Source organism: Cololabis saira, chromosome 23 (genome assembly GCF_033807715.1).
Source record: "Cololabis saira isolate AMF1-May2022 chromosome 23, fColSai1.1, whole genome shotgun sequence".
NCBI classification, from domain to species: domain Eukaryota; kingdom Metazoa; phylum Chordata; class Actinopteri; order Beloniformes; family Belonidae; genus Cololabis; species Cololabis saira.
Genome location: NC_084609.1, coordinates 8,685,644 through 8,704,071, shown reverse-complemented (window position 1 = coordinate 8,704,071; position 18,428 = coordinate 8,685,644). Strand labels below are relative to the sequence as shown.

The 18,428-nt window shown below is 45.2% G+C and overlaps 1 protein-coding gene across 7 annotated transcripts; it reads left to right on the top strand.

Annotated features, from left to right (window-relative positions):
- Positions 1 to 5,318: 5,318 nt before the first annotated feature.
- On the top strand, positions 5,319 to 17,843 carry LOC133424097 (coiled-coil domain-containing protein 136-like). 7 transcript variants are annotated; one of them, XM_061714517.1, is made up of 9 exons: positions 5,319 to 5,372; positions 7,993 to 8,132; positions 9,901 to 10,167; positions 10,694 to 10,768; positions 11,874 to 12,167; positions 12,257 to 12,585; positions 12,672 to 12,806; positions 14,679 to 14,793; positions 17,000 to 17,843. In XM_061714517.1, the coding sequence occupies exons 2-8, from the start codon at positions 8,081 to 8,083 to the stop codon at positions 14,781 to 14,783; spliced, it is 1,257 nt and encodes a 418-aa protein (XP_061570501.1). In that variant the 5' UTR covers positions 5,319 to 5,372; positions 7,993 to 8,080; the 3' UTR covers positions 14,784 to 14,793; positions 17,000 to 17,843. The 7 variants fall into 7 exon arrangements, with proteins under 7 accessions (XP_061570501.1, XP_061570502.1, XP_061570497.1 ...); XM_061714518.1 differs by having other exon boundaries at positions 11,874 to 12,176; positions 12,257 to 12,573; XM_061714513.1 differs by having other exon boundaries at positions 11,874 to 12,176.
- The last annotated feature ends 585 nt before the right edge of the window (positions 17,844 to 18,428 follow it).

Sequence of the window (18,428 nt, the reverse complement as noted above, 5' to 3'; positions counted from 1 at the left end):
CGGACTTGTGTAACCGTCGTTTCCTGTGACGCGTTTTCGCTCTTAAAAATTAAACTTTTCCTTTTTAATGTTTTTAAAAGTCCGTACTAAAATCGATAATAAACCAATCTGATTAGTTTAGGAATGTTTAACATTTTCAGATTAAATAAATTTTCCCCTTAAACAGCAGCAGCACGACGACCGCGGTTTCCATGGCTACCACGACAACTTCCTTTTTTTTTTTTTTTTTAATTGAAAGACAAAATGCAAACAGCACAAAACAACACACACTCAGCGGTGGAAAAGTAGGACACAATGAACTACACTGTAGAAATACATTAGCAGCTTGTGCTTTTTATTATTTTCAGAGGTGTCAAAAGTATTCCCATTCATTACTCAGGTAGAAGTATAGATACTAGAATTTAAAAATACTCCTGTAGAAGTTGAAGTATCAACTCAAGTTTTTTACTCAAGTAAAAGTATAAAAGTACTGGTTTCAAATCTACTTAAAGTATAAAAGTAAAAGTAATGTAAGGGGGGAAAAAGCCATTAAGGACAAAAGCCATTGAAAATGAATGCATCTAAGTATAATGCAAATATATTAAAGAACCATATATGTGTACTATTGAGCATTAACATGTGTTTCAGAGAGCAGGAGATATGATGACTAGTTGCCTATAAGTATTGTTATGGTGCAAAAAGTCAAAATTCAGAGGCATGTTATCATTTATCCTAACCTTTATTGGAATGTACATCCAAGTTTAGTTGCAGGAATCTGAGGGAACGGATGTAAGAACAAAACTGGACAAGAACATCTGAAACAACCACAACCAAATTCACTCTATCCGGATGGAGCAATTTAACTGGATAGTTGTTTTTTAAAGGCTGAAATGAAATAGAGTAACAAGGCTGTTTTTAAAATGTAAGGAGTAAAAAGTACAGATAATTGTGTGAAAATGTAAGGAGTAAAAGTAAAAAGTCGTGTGAAAAATAATTACTCCAGTGAAGTATAGATAACCAAAATTTCTACTTAAGTAAGGTAACGAAGTATTTGTACTTTGTTACTTGACACCTCTGATTATTTTACCTTCTTTTCTCATAATTTTATTTCATTTTATTTGTTATTTACTGTTTAATTGTGTCTTGCCGCTTTTAATGTTAATGCAAAGCACTTTGAATTACCTTGTGTTGAGTTGTGCTATATAAATAAACGTGCCTTGCCATTAAAAAGAGCACACAAACTTAAGGCCTTGATGGCCTTTGTATTGGTGGAGAGTCTAATGGTTCTAATAAATTGCTTGACCTCATTTTCAAAAATCAAAAAAAGAGGCTTTTGATTAATATAATGGGATTTGTGAATAAACAACTTTGTCAATAATATAATACATGTTCAAAGAAAAGGGAGAAATGTGGTTCAACACAATCACAAATCAAATTACTGATATTGTTCCATAATTTTGTAGTGAAAGAGCAACTCCAAAATAAATGAAAAATATCTTCAGGGGATCCTTCACAGAAACAACAGACAGTGTCTATGTCTTTTTTGAAAAGTTGAAGAAAAACTTTACATGGGTAGACTCTGTGAATTATTTTAAAAGATACTTCCTTCATTTTATTAGTAATTAAGTATTTTGCAGGTAACGACTACATTTTTTTCCAGTCAAGATTGTTAACAAAGTTATTCCAATAAGAAACCACATATGGAATTGATACAACATCCTTCTGAAACAATGCACTTAAATGACGATTATTATTGCATCTTGAGGAGAAACAAATCTCACCAATTTCAAGTTTGGTCGGATCAAATTCCTCTTATATTAACAACACTTCGAAATTGACTTACTTAATCTGTTAACACAGCTATAAAAAGGAATATTTATATAGCCGGGGTATCAATCTGTTCATTTTCAGATTAAAACCAACTAGATTAGTTGGTTAACGTTAAAGTTGAGCAGCAAATAAAAACTATATCTGGTTATTTCAACTTCTGAAGTCGGACCTTCAACTCATGAAGTTGGAGAAACGTTTACGGTTTAAAGCGGTTTAAAAATCGTGTTTTAGTCGCACAAGTCTGACATAAATGTTATGTTCGCTTCCTATATAGAGCAGATACCTGGTTGTTGCTGCAACTTTCACGCAAACGCAGCAACGTAACTGACGTTTGCAGAGACGTAATGACATGGCTCCCCTTAGCACCGAGCTGTGGAAAAACAAACCGGTTCTCAGCTGGTTCCAAGTTGAACGAGTTGTGAACCAGAACCAGCTCTGGAACCCGGTTTGGTGGAAAAGGGGTACGAGTGATTTTTTTTGCTCCGGATCCAGACCTGCAGTTCCTCTACCGACCACCAGGGTCTGGATACGGACCTGCGGTTCCTGCACAATTTAGGGTATGGTTTCTTGAGTGACAGCTGTCGTCACTCCAATCCTGGAGGACGTGTCGAGGGGGCGGGGCTAGTGACAACCCGGGGGATGAATGGGCTTCGGTCTAGAGGTCAAGAGGTCAACCTTCAACAGTTAATGTTCGCGTAAGCAGTTGTTTGTGAAAAGAAATGAAAAACAACCAGAACGTTCTGGGTTGGTTCAACTTTTTAATTTACCACCTGATCACCTGGGAACTGGTCATGTGACGCTTCAAGACCATTTTGAATGTCTGAAGGACAGGACCACCGGTCTGTGAGCTACGCTGGATGTTTGTGATTCCTGAACCTTCAGGTACGGCAGCTCGGGGACAGAGCGTTGCCATGGAGACGTGTGCTCGTGTCCTTCCAACGTCACGTCTGCCAGAGATGTTCCTCTTCCTCCTTTTTATATCCTGCCCTTTTATGTCTTCCAGCCTGGATGTGTGTTGCCTAGCAACCGCTCTGGAGCGAGGGGAGAGGTGGGACGTTTGTGGACAGTTTCCTCTCTCACCGGCGGGGGGTCGTGATGCTGCACGTGTGTGTGTGTGTGTGTGTGTGTGTGTGTGTGTGTGTGTGTGTGTGTGTGTGTGTGTGTGTGTGTGTGTGTGTGTGTGTGTGTGTGTGTGTGTGTGTGTGTGTGTGTGTGTGTTACACCCAGTACTGGAGTTGAGGGGGGATGAGGGGGGATGGCATCCCCCCTGAAATAAAAACGGTCAAAATCATCCCCCCCTGTAAAACTGCCATCCCCCCTTTCCATCCCTTATGTCATTTCATCAATGAATGTGGTTTTACTGCTATTTCAACATTTAGAGTCATCACCAGAAAAATAACACCAGAAAAATAACTTATTTGACAATTTTCACTTGAAATAAGTAGAAAAATCTGCCAGTGGAACAAGATTTATCTTCTTATTCCAAGCAAAAAAAATCTTGTTCCACTGGCAGATTTGTCTGCTAATTTTAAGTGAAAATATACTTGAAACATGTGAAAATTGTTGTTTTTTCCAGGGATGAGTCTTGTTTTAAGTGTAATAAGATTGTTTTACTAAAATGAGACATTTTAACTAGAAATAGGACAACAATATTCTTATTTTGAGTTTTTGCAGTGATCCATTTTACTTATCCTGTGAAGGACAGAGGCATATTGGTAAGTTCAGAAAACTTTTTTATTTTTGTGTTTTGATGTGTTTGATGTAAGCCCAGTGGATATTTAAACCTTCCTGCAGTATTTCTGCAAGTGTTTTGGTCAGTGCTATTATTTGTAATATATTATATTATTTGTAATCAGCACAAATTATCTGTCCCCATATGATAAAATCCACCATCCCCCCTGATTCTTTGTTTACAACTCGAGTACTGGTTACACCTGCAGGACCAAAGCTCGGACCATCAGGACACCTGGACCGACATGGTGTGAAGAGTCCTCGTCTTCGTACTCATCTCCGTCTTCGTTCTCGTCTTCATCCTTGTTTTCATCCTTGTCTTCGTCCTTTTTTGTCCTTTTTTGTCCTCGTCTTCGTCCTCGTCTCTGTCAAAGTTCTGGTTAAACCCGGAGACGTCTGTCCGGCCGTGTTGGAATGCGTGGACCAAACTCTGTTACCATGGTTACCGCTGCGTTAGCTTAGCTCGTGTAGAACGAGTCGGGAGATCGAGGAGACTTTTATTTATTTATTTATTTATCTACTTATTTAAAATGATGATTATATTCTTTTAGATCTTATATGAAAACCTCAGAAGTTCCCCGATAGTGCTGAGTAGCTAAAGCGACGTCAGCCAGACGTTTGAAATCGTAGACTGAAGTTCACGTGTCCCCCGAGGACACGCCCCTAATCCTGCATGAATCTGCAGGTGTGAATAACCTCACATGATGACGTCTGTGAACGTCTTGTTACCATGAAAGTGAAATCTGGGGTATGTTTGTTGTGTAAATGTGGACGTTCCAACACCCGGGGCCCCCCGGTGGAGACTCCAGGAACTGCAGGTTTGGTGTCATTGCGTGTTCTTGCCGGGCCTCGGATCAGATTTACTAGATTGGGCTGGTGTCGGTTGTGTTGGTGTCCGTGGTGTTTGTGGTCTCTCTCTCTCTCACAACACACACCATTGCCAATTATCTAATCAATCTTGTCTCCTCCCATCTCAAATGTATCACACCCGAACTGGCACACCTGAACTAATCAACTTGATTCTCATCTGCCTATACAACCCCTCTCTGCTCAGTGTGCCAACAGACACAGACCAAGCAACACCAAACCCAGAGGTTCTTCTGTTAGCTTTTGTTTAGTTTGATCCTTAGTTTAGTTTGGGCCTGGAGATGGCCGGTAATCCTTATTTTAGGTTGTTTGCTCATTTGTTTGTAGTTAGTTGGGTTTTGAGTTAGGGAGGGGGGTCCAGCTTCGACGTCCCTATAAAGGGGTGGGCTGTGCCTCCCCCCATCCTCCTTAGTCCAGCCGGCGTCTCCAGGTAGTGAGTATTATGATTTATGCTCAGTGTTATTTATTTTGGGAGGTTGCTTTAATAAAAGCTGTTAAAACTTGTGCTCTTTGTTGGTGTCCTTCCTTTTATGTTGAGGTTTCCATTTCGAGCCATATTATTTAAATGTTATTTGTGTGGAGACCACAACATTGTCGGTTGTTGTTGTCGGTTGTGTTGTTGTCGGTTGTGTTTGTGTTGGTTGTGTTGTTGGTTGTTGGTGTCGGTTGTGTTGTTGTTGGTTGTGTTTTTGTCAGTTGTGTTAGTGTCGGTTGTGTCGGTTGTTGTTGTCGGTTGAGTCCGTAACCGAGGTATCTGCACCTCCACATCGTCCTGGTGTCAGTAAATGGTTAACCGACCTCCCCGTGGGAGCTCTCTGCATTCACATCATGCGCACGTGAGTGTAGTGATGTCACTCTGCATCACGCCGAGGGGAGGGAGGGGTACAAGAGGAAGAGGAGGAGGAGGAGGAGCAGGTCTGCAGTCAGAGTACAGACAGAATCAGAAAACAGCAGCTCTGCCTCAGGTACGTGTGTTCACGTCATCACCACACACACACACACACACACACACACACACACACACACACACTCACACTCACGTGATGCGTCAGAGGATTTCACACGCCAGAGCAGGCGAAGGTCACGCAGACACAAATAAAGCTCCGGCGGCTGATCGCAGCTCATAGGAGGAGTGTTGCTGCGGCGCCAGAGTGAGTCCCTCGTGTGTGTGTGTGTGAGAGAGTGTGACGACGGCCAGCGATGCTGATGATGATGTGTATGATGCTCAATGTGATTCATGTTTGACTCGTCATGAAAACAGCTCAGAGAGGAACTGGCGACGCCTTTATTTGTGTGTTTGTTGTGTTTGTAGTTTTGTGCGTCTGAATCTTTGCTTTCTTGTGTATTTTTGTGAATCTTTGTAGTTTGGACTCATTTCATCTTCATGCGTTTGTGTCCAGGAGTCTTTGTTGTGTGATTCTGTTTTCATGAATCGTTGTGAGTTTTGTGTTTCTGTTTCCGTGTTATGAAGTATTGAAGTATTAAAACTGCGTCGGTCACTAGTGGACAGCTGTAATCTACTCACACCTGGCATTGACAGGTTATTAGTGAACAGCTGTAATCTACTCACACCTGGCATTGACATGTCACTAGTGGACAGCTCTAATCTACTCACACCTGGCATTGACATGTCACTAGCGGACAGCTGTAATCTACTCACACCTGGCATTGACAGGTTATTAGTGAACAGCTGTGATCTACTCACACCTGGCATTGACAGGTCATTAGTGGACAGCTGTAATCTACGCACACCTGGCATTGACAGGTCACAGGTAAACAGCTGTAATTTACTCACACCTGGCATTGACAGGTCACAGGTAAACAGCTGTAATCTACTAACACCTGGCATTGACAGGTCACTAGTGGAGAGCTGTAATCTACTCACACCTGGCATTGACATGTCACTAGTGGACAGCTGTAATCTACTCACACCTGGCATTGACAGGTTATTAGTGAACAGCTGTGATCTACTCACACCTGGCATTGACAGGTCATTAGTGGACAGCTGTAATCTACGCACACCTGGCATTGACAGGTCACAGGTAAACAGCTGTAATCTACTAACACCTGGCATTGACAGGTCACAGGTAAACAGCTGTAATCTACTCACACCTGGCATTGACAGGTCACAGGTAAACAGCTGTAATCTACTCACACCTGGCATTGACAGGTCATTAGTGGACAGCTGTAATCTACTCACACCTGGCATTGACAGGTCACGAGTGGACAGCTGTAATCTACTCACACCTGGCATTGACAGGTCACTGGTGGACAGCTGTAATCTACTCACACCTGGCATTGATAGGTCACAGGTAAACAGCTGTAATCTACTCACACCTGGCATTGATAGGTCACAGGTAAACAGCTGTAATCTACTAACACCTGGCATTGACAGGTCACAGGTAAACAGCTGTAATCTACTCACACCTGTCATTGACAGGTCACTAGTGGACAGCTGTGATCTACTCACACCTGGCATTGACAGGTCATTAGTGGACAGCTGTAATCTACTCACACCTGGCATTGACAGGTCACTGGTGGACAGCTGTAATGTACTCACACCTGGCATTGACAGGTCATTAGTGGACAGCTGTAATCTACTCACACCTGGCATTGACAGGTCACTGGTGGACAGCTGTAATGTACTCACACCTGGCATTGACAGGTCATTAGTGGACAGCTGTAATCTACTCACACCTGGCATTGACAGGTCACTGGTGGACAGCTGTAATGTACTCACACCTGGCATTGACAGGTCATTAGTGGACAGCTGTAATCTACTCACACCTGGCATTGACAGGTCACTGGTGGACAGCTGTAATGTACTCACACCTGGCATTGACAGGTCATTAGTGGACAGCTGTAATCTACTCACACCTGGCATTGACAGGTCACTGGTGGACAGCTGTAATGTACTCACACCTGGCATTGACAGGTCATTAGTGGACAGCTGTAATGTACTCACACCTGGCATTGACAGGTCATTAGTGGACAGCTGTAATCTACTCACACCTGGAATTGACAGGTGTCTACAGACCAGTAGGCTTGGCTGGTTTCTACCTGCAGGGGGCAGTGACTTAGTGAACCAGCTCATGTTGTGGCTCCCCTCCTGTGTGGCCCAGGGTGCATTGCGTTTACCCTGCTACACTACTGTACCTCTTAATGTGAATGTGGTCAGGTGTGTTTACACCTGCTCTTAATGCTCTCCACCTGTGATGTCATCACCCAGGATGGGTTCTAACACCTGGTCCTAACGGCACTTTTGTGAATTATTGTAGTTCAACTATTGTTTTGTGTCACAGTTGTTAAGTTCACCCAAAAATTGACTCAGATTGTCCAACATGAAGCCCAGATCATGACTGTATATACCCTGCGGCCCCTGCAGGCGGTTTTTAGTAATTCCTCAGCACAGGTTTCATGTTTCAGACGTGGAGTCCGTGTCGGTGCGGCTGTAACCGGTTCCTCGCAGACGCTGCTGCATCAAAACGAAGAGCTGCTGCAGCATCACGGATGCTGTCGCAGCTCTCCCTCTCTCAGCCCCCCCCCCCCCCCCCCCCCCCCTCTGTTTCCCATCATTCCCAGCAGGATGAAGGAGCAGCATCCGTCCAGACCGTGAGGAGGTTCCCCAGGCTCGGTCCACCTCATCACCCCCCCTCCTGCATCCTCCGGCGTCATGGACGGATTCCGGCTGCCGCCCGTTATCGAGGAGGTGCTCGATCAATCCGGTGAGTGGCAAGGGATGATGTTGGATGATGTGTGTAAATACTCTCCTCTGAAGGTTGATCGGCTCTAGTGTTGTACATGTTTCCCACATTTTAGATCTGTATTTCTGACTTCCTGTCCAGTCCAGGGGTTCTAGGATAGAAGAATAGGTTTTATGAAGCGTTCAAGGGTTGAAGAGTTCGGGGAATTAAGATTAAAGGTCTGGAGACGACACCAGCAGACGCCAGTGCGAGTGACGGAGCTGTGATGAGGTTGAAGGTAGCATAAATACACGAGAGTCGTAGAGGAAATCTCACATTGATACCTGAGATGAACAGTTTGGTTCCATCTTGAAGTAAAGATAGTGAAAACATCCTGAGAGGATGAAGGTGAAGCTCTGGAAAAGCGTCTCCAGGGACCAAACCCTGGACTCCAGACTCCATCCAAGTGTTTAAAGATGGTCCGGTAACCACCCTTAACGTTACTGTGGTTCCTGATGATGATCATGGGACTTGATCATGTGACCTGAACCTCCTCGATGGTGGCAGGAAGTCGACACTTTGATCCTCTGATTGTTTTATTTCAGGTCCGTCGTGGCGGCAAACAAAGGCAGAATAATAAACGCACCCTCGTTATGACATCACAGGATACGGGCCAAAGAGCATCTGTAGGCCATGCCCCCACACGGTTGATTGTTTTTTTTCTTTAATTTTAATCGACATGGCTCAGGGTCCAGCAGGATCCAGTAGGGTCCACTTGGGTCCAGTAGGGTCTTCTTATGCTATGTTTGAGATGACGACAGCAAGAACTAATATCAAAAAGAGATGTACATCAATTAAGGCTAGAGAAATTTGGAATAGTTGTAATAACAACCTAAAAATGTGTAGTTCTATCTTATTTAAGGAAATGTTTAAAGAAAATACTGTAAATAAATATAAAACACTATAAATGTAAAGTATACTATCAAAAACATTCTAGAATGTGAAACGTCAATTTTATATTTTGTCTTACTTATTTTTGTCTTTTTTATGTATTGTTTGTTTCCACGGAGAAATGCTATTGTCTCATATTTAAGCTGATCATAAGATAAAAAGGGTAGGCACTATAAGCTACGGCTTCAGCCTACACCTTTTCGGCAAAATAAATGTTTTTTTTTTATCCTTTTCATCTTGTTTTGTAAAAAAGTGTGTACAAGCCGAAATAAAGATTCATAACATAACATCATAACATCGGTCCGTTCATCAGCTGACGGACCTGAGCAGAACCACAACCAGCGAAGCACACGGACCTGGTGGGAACAGACACTGATCAGAGCAGTTTCTGATGACATGAACGGCCGCATGAACGTGGTGACGATGTCACTGCCGGCGTGTGATTGGCCTGAGGGAGACGTCTCTGCAGCACGTCTCCACTGTTCCTCCTGAACACGTCAGGACCGAAGGCGCAGGAACATTAACATTCATGACCTTTGACCCCCGTCTCGGCCCCGGTGATCCGTGTCATCGCCATCCTGCCGGGCCGCTCTGCAGTTCCACCCCCAGCTACTAGGTGGCGGTGCAGGCTCTCCTGTTTACTTCCTGTTTGTAGATAAAGTTTTACGCCAGCTGGAGTGGATAAATATCCAGTATCCGGCGTTTTTACACTTTAGAAACTATCGTTCTTGAACCCAACGAAGAAGAAATGCGGCGTAGCTACGATGCCGCGATGCAACCCGGGCTGGGCTGTGATTGACAGGAGGTGGGCGGTCCTTCGCAGCGCCCCGTTTACCTGTTTTTGTCCCCGTCTCTGCAGACGAGCTGAAGGAGGACAAACCCATCGTGCCAGCAGAGACCCTGACGTCCAAAGAGAGGGAGTCCCTGGACGGAGAGAAGGGTCTGCGGGAGGAAGAGAAGGAGTGGGAGGAGGAGAAGGGCAGCGACCGAGGAGGAGGAGGAGGACTGGATGATGAAGAAGAGGAGCTGGAGGAGCTGAGAGCTCAAGTGCTGCAGCTGCTGCAGGAGCTGGACGAGACCAGGGACGTCTCGCAGAGACACGAGGACAGCTTCCTGGAGATGCAGGGTGAGGGGCGGGGCCAGCGGGAGGGGCTGGGCCAATCACACGATCAGGTAAAGCCTGAATTATGGTTCCGCGTTAAATCGACGCAGAGTCTACGCCATAGGGTACACCGTAGCCTGACGTGTACTTCCCAAAAATTATAACTACGTGTCGCGGCGACGCAGACCGAGAGGGCTGTGATTGGTTTGCTTGGTAGCAACGCATTTCCGGTTCCGGTTCATGAAGCAGTAGTGAACTTTCAGTGCTCTTTTCTTCGTGTGTGTGTGGCTTTTTTTTTTGTTTTTTTTTAGGGTTGTTTTGGTTTTTTGCACAATAGTTGTCCTTATCTCTTTGATTCACTCTGACCGGAAAAAACTGGAAGCTAAACAAAGTATCAACTAGCGCTCTGGGGGGGTTTTGCACCGCGGCGAAATGGAGTGACAGAGAAGTCCGAAGGGTTCACGACGGCGTCACGGCAACGGCATAGGCTCTGCGTTGATTTAACGCGGAACCATAAATCAGGCTTCACACGCTCTTCTTCTGTCCGCAGGTCAGCTGGAGGAGGAGCGGCTGGCCAGCGCCCTGCAGGCCGAGAACTTCACCCGGCAGATCCAGAGGCTGCAAGGTCCCCGAGTCCCCGAGTCCCCGAGTCCCCGAGTCCCGAGTCCCGAGTCTCTGAGTACCCGAGTCTCAGACGTCTCAGACCTTGTCTGTAGAAACACCTGATGGAGCCTTACTCCAGAAATAAACCCGTCCTCGTAAATCTGCAGCTTCAGTTTCATAAAGTTTCTGAAATTAACTTCAAAGCCTCAAAAATATTGATCACTGTGATCGAAACCAAAACTATGTTCATCACTTAGATCTGACTCTGATTTAACTTCTGTCCGACTGGATTAAACCCAGGTCAAAGTCATTCTTTGGCTCTTTGTTTCAATAATAATAATAATAATAGTAGTAATAGTAGTAATAATAATAATAATAATGATAATAATAATAATAATAGTAGTAACAATAATAATAATAATAATAATAATAATAATAATAATAGTAATAATATTAATAAAAATGATAATGATAAAAATAACAATAATAATAATAATAATAATAGTACTAACATTATTAATAATAATGATATTGATAACAATAATAATAGTAGTAATAATAATGATAATATTATTATTAATAATAATAATAATAATAATAATAATAATAATAATAATAATAATAATAATAATAATAATAATAATAATAATGGTTGGACAACAGGAGTGATATGAGTTCTGGAGTGCGCTGAGTTTTGGACGAGTTCTGGATGGACTTTGGGGGAGGCAGAGGAGTTGTCAACAGAGATGCAGAAACTGGAGGTGCTATTTGAACCAGTGAGGAGGACCTCAGTTTTATCTCTGTTGAATTTGAGAAACTTGGAGGAGAGTCAGGATTAGGGCTGAAACCATTTTTAGAAATTGTTCAAAATCTCGTTTTATCACATCGTGATATTATCGCAAATGCAATTAATCGTTCAGCCCTAGTCACGATTAAAGGAGAAGTAGAGCGGGGTGTCATCCGCGTATGGACTATTTCGGAAAATATGACCAATAGGAAGGAGTTGGATGATAAGTAGGATGGGGCAGAGGACGGAGCCTTGGGGAACATCAGAAGAGACGGGAGACAGGGTTTGTTTTGTCCTCCATCCATCCTTCCTTCCTCTGACTCCGACTCTTCTTCTGCAGCTCAGCTGCGGTCGGTCCAGGAGGAGATGAACAGCCTGGAGGAGGAGAAGGAGAGCGAGCTGGAGGAGGTCCAGCAGGAGCTGCGCTCGGCCCAGGAGGAGGTTCTCATCCTGCAGCAGGCGGCCGACGAGGTGGCGGCGGAGAGGGAGAACGACATCGCCTCCCTGCAGGAGGAGCTGTGCCGCCTGAGGGCGGAGCTGCAGCGGCTGCAGGCCACGGCGGCCGAGTACGAGCTGGAGATCACCACGCTGAGGGCCGAGATGTGCATGAGGAGCCGTGGCGCCACCACGCACGGTAACCATGGTAACCTGGGGGGATGTAGGGTGGGGGTGGAGCATGGAGGAGGTGAGGAGACATCAGTATCCTGCTTGACTCCTGTCCAGGTGACGCGGACCGGCTGCAGGATGCCGTCGTCTCTCTGACCGACGAACGCCGGACTCTGAGCAGCAACAACGAGCAGCTGAGCGGCCGGGTGGAGCAGCTGCAGCAACGGCAGGACCCATCTCACAGGTGCGACGAGGCGTACCTGGCGGTCCAGGAGCCGGACGAGGTGGTGAAGGCCGGCTCCTACATCACTCTGGCCCAGTCCGGACCCGGAAGCCAGGTTCTGGACTCAGCGAGGGTCCAGGAGGACGTCGGCAGCCCGGAGATCAGCACCCTGAAGGTCCAGCTGATGCGAGCCGAGGAGACGGCCCAGAAGGTGCAGAGAGAGGTAACATCAGCGCACCGGGCCGGTTCCCCCGAGACCAGGTCCAGTCCGGTTCGGCCTGACGCGTCTTCTGCCCGTTGTGTCCCCAGTGCGACGGCCTGAAGGGTGAGCTGGCCGAGCTGCAGCTGCGCTACAATGGCAGCCAGCAGGAGCGGGCGGTGCTGGACCTCGAGCTGCAGCGCTGCAGGGCCGAGCTGCAGACGCTGCTCGGCAGGAAGTCGCAGGTGAGTGCTCGGACCCCCGGGTGCAGATGGAGGGGTTGTCTTCCACTCCACCTGCATGGAGCTGTAGATGCGTTACAGTAAAGTAAAGAGATGACCAGAGGCTGGATGGCGCCTGTCAGCCGGCGTGCATGCTGCCTGCGTCGCGGTCGTGTATGTGAGCGTCTTGTAGTGAGCTTCCTCACATCTGTGTGTCTCTGCATCTGGCTCCACCTCCTCCACACGGAAATTGCTCCTCCTCCACACACACCAACTTGCCTTGGGAAACCCCACATGGTTCCTCTTCCCGTCAACATACAGTAGGTCCTGGGATCATTCGGGAATGCAAACGTGTCCACCACATGGTCTCCACGAGATGATGAATCAAAGGCAACAAGGTACCCTAGGTACCTAGGAGGCAGCTACCCTACGGAGGTTATTCTGTAGGGTAGCTGCCTCCTAGGTACCCTAGGTACCGCGGGTGCCCTAGGTACCTAGGGTACCTAGGAGGCAGCTACCTAAGGAGACAGCTACCCTACAGAGGTTCTTCTGTAGGGTAGCTGCCTCCTAGGTTCCCCAGTTGCTCTAGGTACGTAGGGTACCTAGGGTAGCTAGGGTACCAAGGAAGCCTCTACTTAAGGATACAGCTACCCTACAGAGGTTTCTCCCTAGGGTAGGTGCCTCCTAGGTACCCTAGGTGCCCTAGGTACATAGGATACCTAGGGTACCTAGGAGGCCGCTACCTAAGGAAGCAGCTGCCCCACAGGGCAGCTGCTTGTGGGGCAGCTGTCCCCTAGGTACATAGGATACCTAGGGTACGTAGGAGGTTGCTACCCTTCTTCTGTAGGGTAGCTGCCTCCTAGGTACCCTAGGTACCCCGGGTGCCCTAGGTACCTAGGGTACCTAGGAGGCAGCTACCTAAGGAGACAGCTACCCTACAGAGGTTTCTCTCTAGGGTAGGTGCCTCCTAGGTACCCTAGGTACATAGGATACCTAGGGTACCTAGGAGGCCGCTACCTAATGAATCAGCTACCCTACAGAGGTTCCTCTGAGGGGCAGCTGTCCCCTGGGTAACTAGGGTACCTAGGAAGCAGCTACTTAAGGAGACAGCTACCCTACAGAGGTTTCTCTGTAGGGTAGGTGCCTCCTTGATACCCTAGGTACCCTAGGTACATAGGATACCTAGGGTACCTAGGAGGCCGCTACCTAATGTAGCAGCTACCCTACAGAGGTTCCTCTGTAGGGTAAGTGCCTCCTAGACACCCTAGGTACCCTAGGTACATAGGATACCTAGGGTACCTAGGGGGCAGCTACCCTACAGAGGTTCCTCTGTGGGGCGGCTGGACCCTTTCTTAGATGGAGAAAGACCATGAGAAGCTCCACCTTTCAGGAGGAACTCTTAAGAGAGCGGCTGCTCCTCCACATCAAGGAGGAAGTTCAGGTGTTTCTAGGCATCTGGTTCGGATGGTTTCTGGACATCTTCTCTGGGGAGGAGCTTTGGACATGTCCATCAACGACTCAATCCCACCAATGCTCCTCTTCAATTAATGGTGGCCACATGTGGCTGTTTTTAGCTTTCCTCACGTACGCTGATAAACCAAACCTCTCCATCTTCTCTTCAACCATCTTCCAGCCCTTTCCTGACCCTTAGAATATTGTCAAATTTGCTTGATATGAATTTCTCAATATAAACAATCAAATTCTTCATAAATTTGATTGCACGTACCCCGCCTGCTTCCCAACCTGTCCATTCAGTGTCCCTGCTCGCCGTCCTCCCTCACCCCTTCTGACTTTATTACTCTGCTTATTTTATTCCCTCCTCTCTAACACCACCCCCCAACCCCCACCCCCACCCCAACCCCCACCCTCCACTCCTGCCCTCTGTCTTCTCCCCAGAAATGCACTCGTCCATCTGAGCCCCCTGTCCTGTCCATTCCCATCATAGGATTGATTGTAATAGTGGCCTTGATTTGGTGCTGGTGGGAGGAGCTGGCATCCTAGAGGGGACCAGGTATGGCCGCCCCTTCCTTCTCTACCCGGCGCTTTGCTTCTCTTAGTGTCCAAAACTCGCTGAAAAACAACGGCTCATCAGCTTTGTTGTCTCTCTGTTTCATTCTTTTTTCCACCGTAAATAAATAAACGCATTGTTGCCCCGGGGACGAATATGCGGTCGCCTCTTTGAGGGTCTGATGTACACCCAAGCACTGGAAAGCTTTTTAATCATGACATAGCACTCACCCATTTATGGTCTGGTTTACAGCGAACAGGACTATACAGCCTGGCGTCCACTGAGCGGTTTGGTCCGGTACGGCTCGGCAACAATGGAGGTCATCCGGCAGCGCTTTTTTTATCTGTTTGGCTTTTGGTTCTTCGTACCTACAATACACGCCACGTTGTTGTGAGGGAGGGTTGTGGGCGGTTGCAAGGAGAAACACGGTGGAAAAGAGGCAAAAACTCCGGCTGAGGTCTTAAGTCAGGAGGAGAGGTACCCCGGAGACAAGGACGGCGGGTAGCAACTTCATGGCGCGCGGTGTCATTTTTATGATGTGGTTGCACGCGTACGTCAACTAACTTGTACTAAGTAAAACCTGTACCGAACAAAAATTTTACACATGCAACTCATATATAGCGTTTTAATGGAAAGTAGACATGTGTCTCCATCTTAGATTTAGCCTTAGGCTTTGCGAGTGAAATGCTTATTAGTTTTAGTTAAATTTAAGTCGACGAAAACTCAAAAGGGTTTTAGTCTAGTTTTAGTCCACAAAAAGAAAAAGAAGTATAGTCTTTTAACTAATTGATTTAGGTCTATAAGGATTGGAGATTGCTGTTGGGCTGTGCCACACATAAGTAGCAGATCTGTAAGTTCAACACGTCGCCACATTGCATAAAAATACCTTATAAGATACTCAAAATACTACCATGTTAAGAAAATAGATAATCTTGGTGTGGTTCGGACACACACAAAATACCATACCAGACCGGACCGTACCAAACCACTCAGTGGAAACGGGCAATACAGTAATTCATGAAATTAAAGTCCATGTTGATGAAATGACTGAAACCATGAATGTGTTAGGTAAATGTTGTCCAAGATGATCAATTGGTTAACAATTGGGTCTTTAAGGTTTCTACACAGTCAGTGTCCAGCAGTCTCCCTCTGCTGGTGGTAAATAGGAATGCAGGTTAAAACACGAAAAAGCCACTTTGAATTCACTTTTTGCTCCTTTAATGCAGTTTACAGCTACAAAGAAATGTAATTTTCCTCATAATCGGTTCTTAGCTTCTGCATGTCACTAATATGATTCACTAAAGTGTTATTTATTTTGAACACATGAACCTTTGTTCTGTTAAGTCCTCCACCCGCATCATACCCTTGAAAAGAGAATGTCTTGATCTGCAACACTAGATTTAAAGTTTCTAACTTTGCATCTGGTGCTCCATAATCTCAGATAAACGTACCTGGAGTCTGTGTTTCTACATAACAATTGTGATTAGATAACTTTTGATAACGTTAGCAGAGTTAAAAGTGTTGGGCTTTGGTTGATTTTAGAATGGATGTAAATGTCCTTGTTGATCCTCTGGACGTTAAATTTGGAGTTTAATCCAAAACAGACATTTAACCCTTGCCCATCCTCTCAGAAAACCTATAATTACTATTAAAAGTACTGCAGACCCATTATTTAATTTAATTTAATTTAATTTGATTTAATTTGATTTAATTTGATTTATTTGAATTGAATTGAATTTTATTTTATTTTATTTTATTTTATTTATTTTTGGGGCAGTTTTTCTGTGGAGCTGAAAGTTACAGATGTCCGAGTATGGGTCCCTGTGGAACTGATACTCAACAGCCATTGGCTCATCTGTGTTTGAGGGGGTGGAGCTTACTGACAGATCAGTTCTGAGCACAATAAGTCACATTATTAATATTATTTATTTATTTATTTAAATGTCATTGGGCTGTGATTATGTTTTTTTTTTCTAATATTTTTATCCCAGTGTTCCTACCTAAGTCAGTCCTGGGCATTGATTATGTGATTATATGTTGATTTAAGCTCAGAAGTGGAGTGAACTAAACGTGCTGAGTAGCTAAAATGATGACAGGAACCCCCCAGTGGTCATTGGAGGAACTGCACATCCTCAGACCAGTCTGACCCCCGACCGGTGGTGCTGATCAAATCCAGCCTTCTCTAACGAGACTCCTCATCTCTCCTCAGAGTGACTCTGAACCCTGGAACCTGGTGGTGGCGGCGGTTGCCGTGGCGGCCATTGTGGTTCTGGTGGTCCCCAGCTTCACCAGGGCCTGAGGACTAACAGGAAGTGACCTCACAGTGGACCAAAGGCCTGCGGGATTGCCATCATCCAACCATGTCACTGTCCCGATGTCTGCCTGTAGCTCCGCCTCCACGCTTCGCCCGAACGCCACCGACGTCGTGAGTGTGGCAGGAAAAGCATCTCGATTACTCTTCCTGCCAAGCCGGGCGCCGATTAACCGATCGGTGCAGCATCGCGACCTGCCAACTGATGTGAAGGATTCATGTGATCGCGGTCGGGGGAAGGACAGGATTACATGTTAACCCGGAGAATCATGTACTCTTATCATCAGTCCTGCTTAACCAGATGTGTTTTTAAGAATCTAAGCATTATATTTCAGTACAAGTGACAGTTGTTTAAACATTTATATCCATAAGGAATCAAAACTGTCAAAACATTTGATGTAATCTGTCTCGTATTGAATTTAAAATTTAGTTCATCGTGGAGGAACGATGGAAGCACGCGGCTAAAATATCTGAGCCTTGCGCCTCGTTTCCACTCGCCCTCAACCTGACCTCATGACACATGGAGCATACCCAGTGGCGTTCACTGGATGCTAGCGCAGGCATTACTCGAGTTGAGGGGGGATGAGGGGGGATGGCATCCCTCCTGAAATAAAAACGGTCAAAATCTTACCCCCTGTAAAACTGCCATCCCCCCTTTCCATCCCTTATGTCATTTCATCAATGAATGTGGTTTTACTGCTATTTCAACATTTAGAGTAGAAAAATTACTTATTTGACAATTTTCACCTGTTTCAAGTAAATTTTCACTTGAAATAAGTAGAAAAATCTGCCAGTGGGACAAGATTTATTTATTATTTATTATTATTTATTACAAGCAAAAAAATCTTGTTCCACTGGCAGATGTTTCTACTTATTTCAAGTGAAAATCTACTTGAAAAAGGTGAAAATTGTTGTTTTTTCCAGTGATGAGTCTTGTTTTAAGTGTAATGAGATTTTTTTTTACTAAAATGAGACATTTTAACTAGAAATAAGACAAATATTCTTGTTAAGATTTTGAGTTTTTGCAGTGATCCATTTTACTTATCCTGTGAAGGACAGAGTCGTATTGATAAGTTCAGAAAACTGTTTTTTATTGTTGTGTTTTGATGTATTTGATGTAAGCACAGTGGATATTTAAAGCTTACAGAAGGCTGCATTTAACTGCTGCTATGTCATTCCTGCAGTATTTCTGCAGGTGTTTTGGTCAGTGCTATTATTTGTAATATATTATATTATTTGTATTCAGCACAAATTATCTGTCCCCATATGATAAAATCCACCATCCCCCCTGATTTATTTTTACAACTCGAGTACTGAGCGCAGGGGA

Bases quoted from the DNA above. Each gene is read 5' to 3' on its own strand.
- LOC133424097 (XM_061714513.1), top strand. From the start codon at position 8,081: ATGGACGGATTCCGGCTGCCGCCCGTTATCGAGGAGGTGCTCGATCAA. The intron at 8,133-9,900 runs GTGAGTGGCAAG...CCGTCTCTGCAG, and splicing joins GGAGGTGCTCGATCAATCCG to ACGAGCTGAAGGAGGACAAA. The intron at 12,586-12,671 runs GTAACATCAGCG...TTGTGTCCCCAG, and splicing joins CCCAGAAGGTGCAGAGAGAG to TGCGACGGCCTGAAGGGTGA.